Genomic DNA, 7,427 nt, shown 5'->3' with positions numbered 1-7,427 from the left:
GCCATGGAAGGAAGAGGGAAGAAGAAGGAAGAATGAGGGCAGTCCCCAGCAAACTCCCCAGTTTATAGTGAATGTGACACTTATGGTATGGAATAGTACTAATTAGTCAGCCTGGTATCAGCTTGTGATCAATTCCCCTGGGTTTCTGCTTCCCCTAGTCTCTGCACTTGTTTATCTTAAGATCGCTGAAGACCTTGATCATCACATACCAGCATTAGCTGAAAACTGTAATGAAGTCTTATCACTTTTTTTCCATGAAATAGTGTTGTAGTCCTTGCAAAATCAGTTTTTCTCAAAACAAAACTGACTCTAAAATTCTGTCACAGTAAGCCAGGACAAGTTAATTTAATTTTTAAAATTACTATTATTACTGTTGTTGTTGTTGTTATTATTACCATTATTGAACTGGGGAGCAGTCTCTCCATGTGCTTGTAACCTGGGGCCCTTGCACTGCAAGCTTCACTTCTCTGTATAACTTCATCTAGATGAATAGATTCTGTGTACAGTAGGACCCCTCATTCTGAATAAAGCCATATCTGTAAGACTGCAACCTCAGACACAAGGGCTTGGTATCTCAGTGTAGTATCGTAACAGCTGCATACAAGAACAGGGCTGTCTTGGGAGGAGGAACTTGCCAAGTCATAGCTCTTGCATAATCAGAGCTGAGAACCAAAAAAACTGTGGCTGTTAGAAAGCAGGGCACTCTGTTAGAGCAGTTCGGTGGCTTGTGGGGTTGGGTTTTGTCAAGAACAAAGTGCAAACAGAAGGGCAGAGTTCAGGTTTGTTTTTTGAGGCTTTGTGAACAAATATCTTGGGGAAACCTCTGTTCCATACAGAAAACAAATCTGTCCAGTATTTATTTTAACAGCAGAAATAAAGCTTGTGATGAGAAAGTACTCTTGATGTGGCCCTTGGATTTCTGTACCTGTTTCCTTCCTGAGGAAGGAACCTAATAAAGAAGCTGGCAATGTATTCATCTTAATAGTGCCAGCAATATGAGCTGTCATTAAAATAATGTCAATTAGCCCCCACTTTTCAGAAAAAGAGGGAGAAATGGACAACTTGACTAGAAACATGAAATCTAAAAATAAACGGTGTTCATCTATTTCTGTGCAATCTAGGGGAAGGGTTTGGTCATGCTTTCAAATTCTTTTGTACAGCCATAATTAAAACTCATGCCCTTAGAACATGTGCCCTTAAATCTCAGATATTAACCTTTATTTTTGTTATTGGATAAATCTTCCTAGGAGCTGGGCCTCTAAGAAGAATACCAGTTAGCTAGACTAGAGATAAACTTTGGTTATTGTCAAGACTTTTAGGAGAGATCCTGTATGCTATGTTACGACCTCTTTTTTTAGCTGTCTTGTAAAAATGCAGGATACGTGTATTGGTGATGTGTGTTGGCAGTTTTTAACTTGAGGCTCTTTTGTCTATTGCAGCTCAAGATGTCTAAAAAAATCCATGGAGGCTCCGTTGTGGAGATGCAAGGAGATGAAATGACACGAGTCATCTGGGAACTGATTAAAGAAAAGCTGATTTTTCCATATGTAGATCTGGATTTGCACAGGTAATGGCTCTTTGACACACAGCCACTTTGTACTGCAGTTTGCATGTGTCATTAGGCATTGATCATTTTTCACTTGACACTGAGAGCCTTATAGTTCCTCCTGCACTAGTGCATAGAGGCTAACAAGCCCTTTATATGCTAGTAAAGTTTTCAGCAGATTTCCCCCCTTTAACTTACCTAAGGGCCAACCTCACTAAGTACTCTGGAAAGCATGGGCTCATGGTGAAGGTATTCTGTCAAAGTCTGGCAGCCCATCTGGGGTTCCTCACAATAGTAAGCAGTAAGTACTTAATTGTGAGTTAGCTTTTTTCTGTACTTTTAAGAAGGTGTCTCACAGACATGGTCTGTATTTTTATTTCTTATGTCTTTGCTTTCCAGCACCTAGGCAGTCTGCATGGCTCCCTGCAGCCTAAACAATTAAAAACGTGAGGTGTTTCATCCACTCCCTGACTTGAAACCTAGCATCTGTGGACTCTGAGTAGGTTTATGGCTTCTTGCCATCACTGAAGTTCTGCCCAGAGGGCAAAAGGGTCGTTGTAGGGCACAGACTGCCCTGATGTCTGTAAGCTTGAGGTCTGCTGCTGACAGTGTGAGTTAACTTTAGCAATTATTCCCTGAGGTTAAGCTGTGCTCTTACACTCCCTTCTAGAAAAAACAAATACTAGCAGCTGGTATGGCAAAAATGACATGCTATCTACAGCATCTGGTCAAGCAGAAAAAAATAATCTTTTCCCTTTCTAGCCACTGAGCTGTAATTATTACAGAAGTATCCAGCTGCACTGCTCCTAGCCATGTAGACAGAGGCTTTCAATGGTTTCTACCATTTTTAAACCCACAGGTCTGACCTCTTCCCCTGCTCCTGTAGTCATTTGTATGCCACCTACATGGGGCTTTCTGCTTGCTGGTGTTGAGAATCAAGTAAACAGGAACCCAGCAGCATAATACATGCTCACAGTCTGGAGAACATCCCTTCTCAAAGAGGGGTGGGAGGAGGGAAAGCAGACCCCTAGCTGAGGCAGCACAATGGCTAGATTCATGTACAGCTGGCTGTGCTTCAGGGCTGTCCCATGCTGGACACCCGTTGTTCTCCAAAAGCTATTAAAATAGTGAGTGTGGGAAATGTGCTTCCTGTGACTGTTTGAGGGGAATATTGGCAGTTTTGGTGCCAGAGCAGGATTGAGGGCCCATTGTCAAAGCAGTTTTTAGGCCTAGTGTAGCTTCATATGCTCAGTACGTGAAGGAAGCCAGAACCCTCAGCACAAGAGGTTTGAAGTAAAGGTCCTTGTTCATCTGGGGATTGTGCTGCTCCATACCATTAGAATCCCAGACTGAAAGCTTCCACTGCAGGAAGCTTGGAAGGGAAGGCAGAGGAAATACTGGCTATGTCCCATGTTGGCAGAGAGCCTCAGCCATAAACTGAAGCTGTCTTTTCTCCAACCTCCTACCAGAAGCAGAAGTATCAGTATATGATCTTGTGTTTTCTTCCAGTCCAGCAGCATTTGCACTGGAAAAGGGATAACTTCAGTTATGGCAGAGTGCTGGAACTACACTCACAGGCACATACACAGTCTGGTTTCTTTCCTGTTGGATATGAACAAATGTTCTGAACAGTTCTGACCATCTTTGTGGGTTTGTTACAGCTATGACTTGGGCATTGAGCATCGTGATGCTACAAATGATAAAGTAACCGTGAAAGCTGCTGAAGCCATAAAGAAATACAATGTTGGCATAAAGTGTGCAACCATCACTCCTGATGAGAAAAGAGTGGAGGAATTCAAGTTGAAGCAGATGTGGAAGTCTCCCAATGGGACAATTAGAAACATCCTAGGTGGCACTGTCTTCAGAGAGGCTATTATCTGCAAGAACATTCCCCGGTTGGTGTCTGGATGGGTGAAACCCATTGTCATTGGCCGTCATGCTTATGGTGATCAAGTGAGTCACTTCAGTGCTTATTTCTCTTTTTGTCTGAATGGGCTTAGACCTGACTGATATACAGCTACAAAGACATCCATGTGCTGCTGCTTTATCCCTTGTATTCCGCCTGGGGTGTGTACTTGCTAGCATTTTGTACTGCACCTGGCAAAGTGTAGGAGAGCCTGGTTCATGCCTCTCTTCCTTAGAGTGTAGCTGTATAAACAACATTCAGGGGCATGTGCTTGGATTGGATAGGTCTGTACCTAAACACAGTGTATGTAACTCCTCTAAGTTATTTTTCTTCACCTCTGCAGAACCTTCCTCCCTACGTGGCAATGTCTTTAGAAAATATCCTTTATACTGTCTATGTTCTTACTTCTGAGAAGGACTTTTTGGTGGCAAATGTCACTCACAGGAAAAAAAATATCAGAGTGAAAAATTTGTAGAAGTGGGCAAAGTTGCATTCTGTGTGTTGGTGGTGTTTTGGTTTTTGGTTTGGGCGTTTTTTGCTCATTTTGGTTTTTGGTGTTTTTGTTTTTGTTTTTTACTGTGACCTGCTTTCTTAAACTTGCACAGCACTCCTGCAGAATTGATATTCATACTGGGCACATCAGGCTGTGGTACCAAAGCAGGGAAACATCCTTTATCAGAGCTCTTCTGGCAGAGTTAGTATAAGGCCGTGAAAAGCCCTAGCATGGCACTTAGTATAGTGGCCTTTGGGCAGCCCAGAGGACAAGAATCAACCATACTGTTCTCCATGGGTAATGATACACTGTAAAGCAGCCAAACTTGACAAAAGAAGAGTCTTCTACAATAGCCAAGTGCTTAGATTGCCATAAACTGAGGGCAAGTTAGAAGATTAGCTGGGGTGGGAAGGTAAAATGATAAATTACCAAGAGGGAAATAATTTGCACAGCCCTGACACTAAAAAAGAATGGAGTTCAACATCTTTAACAGTACTGAATGACTAAGAAGGTCAGAATCATAATAGGAAACAGTGGATTAAGCAGGAGGTTTGAAACCTTGCCAAAATATGAGATGAGATTAAAGTGAAAGGAATAATATAAGATGATGTAAGGGATGTATGAGCAAGACACCTCTAACTCCAGAAGAGCTGAAAGAACTGATTGTCTCAATAGGAGGGAAACTACATGAAAAAGGATTATTAATTTTAAGGAAATGTAACCTTAAGTAGTATTGTTCAGGACAGTTTGGAAGATGAGACACAATTTAAAAACCTGAAGTACATGTTGGCTTTTCTTGAGTCTGTGTAGCTCAGAGAAGCAAAATTTCTACCAATTTATAGAATTCAAAGAACTCTTACTACAGAGTGGCCTTTCAAATGTCATATGACTGATAGAAATAATGGCTTTTATTAAGGTGCTGTATGATTTCCCCTTATTCATGAGATCAGTAGTTGTGATATGAATGGCAGGAAGAGAGGAGACTTTCTTCTTGCAGACCATACAACACTCTGGATACCTTGCACTTTAAAACTTTCGTGCATCTGCAAAAACATACTCTGCCAATTGATGTGGCCCAGGAATCTGTAAGCTTCTCCTGTAGGGAGAAAGATCTCTTCTGAAACAGGCAGACTCTTGACTACTTGTCTTTCTGATCTCTAGTAAAATAACCCAGTGACCACAGGGCTGAGTAAACAGCCTGTTCAGTGGGTGTGTTTGGGACAACTGTATGCACTTCTGCACCCTGCCCTTCAAAATGCAGGTTGTCTTAAGGTTTTGTCCTCCTGATAGATAAAATCATCATGGTATTTTTTTTACTTTTTTAACAGTACAGAGCAACTGATTTTGTGGTACCTGGGCCTGGAAAAGTAGAGATGACCTACACTCCGGGAGATGGAGGCAAACCAGTTACATATTTGGTCCATAACTTTGAAAGTAGGTATTATCTCTAAGTTGTGATTAAAACTGGTATTTTTTGCTTAATTCAACCTTGACATATCAGTCAGATCTGTTTGATGGTAAAGTATGACTTTGAGGTGGAATGGAGTAGAAAGTCTAGGCCTTTTTCATTAATCTGGGAAGTACTGAAAGTTACTTGAAAACTTACCACAGTAGACTGGCCACTTGTTATGCTCTCATATGATGACTCTGGTAGTGGCACATATGTTTTTCTCTCTGATCAGAGGGGAAACTTGCTGTCTAAACAGAGCTTGACCTAAGAGGAGATATATCTGAGAACAATTCAGGTATAATTCTTTCTGGTTTTAGTTTGTCTTAGTGTGCTCTATATACCTTTGCAATTTGTACCTTTCTTTATTAAGCAGTCTGCTTTTCAACAGAAAAGAGAACTGACAGATACTCTGCAAGGTGGAAAAGAGATTTGACAAGGATGCTTCTGCTTGCGTAGGCTCTAACTTTAACAGGTGCAGTCCCATAGTTACTGGTGTTGCCCTAGCAATATTGTGCTGCTGGTTATACACATTCCTAGGCTCAGGAGGAGGAGTCCTGACAGTACTGCACTTTGTTGTGTGAAAACAATTACATATACACATTGCTAGAACCCAGAGTGTTTCTCTAGAGGCAGGATTCAAGAAAATATCACACAAGTCATCTCTCTGATTACAGGCAAAAGTGTTCAGGATTTGAAACCTTATGGTGACCTATGTATGTGAGTGGAATGTTTTATTTCTAGCTACAAAAACCTAATGCATCCATGTAAACCACAGAATCCTAGTTTGTATGCAGTTGGCCTGGCAAACAGGTACCAAGACTGCCATATGACCCTCTCTAGTAATACTTGATTTCTCTGGCATTCATGCGCACAGAAGCTTAAATCTCTACTATCTCTTGTTGCACAGTCTTTCATCTGGAGTTCACATGCTTCACTGCCAGTCCTAATCTGTTTTCATTTGACAGATGACTGGTGAGCCTGTATTGGAGATGTCTGGCAGTTCCAGCTGCCACTCTGACTCACTGCTCTGTGTTGGATCTGCAAGCAGAAAGCAAGGAAGTGCAGAGATGGCAAATTACTGCCGTTGCTCTAGGGGCAAACTCCCCTACCCACGGATAACTGTTGTGCCAGCATATCTCCATAACACATAAGGGAAGCTTGTCTTATTGTTACATTAATATGTTCAATCTTGACACTGAATCAAGAGACTTTAGTAGGCAGTAGGATTGTATGATTGCAACAAGATCTGGGTTGGTTTGGGGTTTTTTTCCTATATGCAAATAAGTATTTGAATAAAACTTAATAGCTGTCATCCACCAACGATGAAATCATGGCTCCAGAGGGGACAATCTGTCACTGATCAGACTCTATTCTGTCCTTGACTTGCCAAGAGGGTCAGGGGGAGTGTATTTTTGCTGTTAACAACAGGAATTTCATTCCCTGCCAATATCAACTTCAAATGACCGTGCTGTCTTGGCAAGCAGATAAATATCTGCTGGCTTCCCCTCTTCATTATGCATGTCTGTGCATATAGTAACAACCATTTGGAAGTAAGGGCAAATGCATATTAGGAAAAGGTATTTTCAAAAATGAAAAATAAATAAACAAATCTGGAGTGTTTCCATAGTAAAGATCCCTGATAAGGCACTGTACAACAAACTAGAGAGATGGTGGTAGTGAGGTACTTAAAATTAAGTTCATGGTATCTGCTTTTTACTAAGAAATGCAGAGCTGTGCTATGAAGATGACAGAGCTTTTTCAGGAATTTCTAGACCCTACTTTCACCCACAATCAGCCTCTCCCACAGTCTGAATGCTGCTTTCCCCCAGGTGACCTGGGCTGTAAGTTTAAGGCACTTCCATTCAGGCTGCTAACACATCTGCATTACATAGTCAAAGTCGTGTGAGTGTTGATAGTTTTTCAGTACTTTCCCTTGCACTAAGATGACTGGCACGTTCTTCCCACAGCTTGCTGGAAGTGAGCCTGAGCAGGCAAAACAAAGCTGCAGGGTTGGCCAGACACATGTGCTGAA

The 7,427-nt window shown here is 41.6% G+C and overlaps 1 protein-coding gene across 1 annotated transcript in view; it reads left to right on the top strand.

Moving 5' to 3' along the window:
* Nucleotides 1-1,440: 1,440 nt before the first annotated feature.
* Nucleotides 1,441-7,427, top strand: part of IDH1 (isocitrate dehydrogenase 1 (NADP+), soluble) — a 10,395-nt gene continuing 4,408 nt past the window's right edge. The window contains exons 1-3 of the mRNA XM_010190303.1: nucleotides 1,441-1,567; nucleotides 3,208-3,499; nucleotides 5,274-5,379. Of these exons, the coding sequence (XP_010188605.1) occupies nucleotides 1,446-1,567; nucleotides 3,208-3,499; nucleotides 5,274-5,379 (520 nt within the window). The 5' untranslated portion in view covers nucleotides 1,441-1,445. The remainder of the gene's footprint in view (nucleotides 1,568-3,207; nucleotides 3,500-5,273; nucleotides 5,380-7,427) is intronic.

This window comes from Mesitornis unicolor, unplaced genomic scaffold (genome assembly GCF_000695765.1).
Source record: "Mesitornis unicolor isolate BGI_N332 unplaced genomic scaffold, ASM69576v1 scaffold18420, whole genome shotgun sequence".
Taxonomy (NCBI): Eukaryota; Metazoa; Chordata; class Aves; order Mesitornithiformes; family Mesitornithidae; genus Mesitornis; species Mesitornis unicolor.
This window is presented reverse-complemented; position numbering and strand designations above follow the sequence as displayed.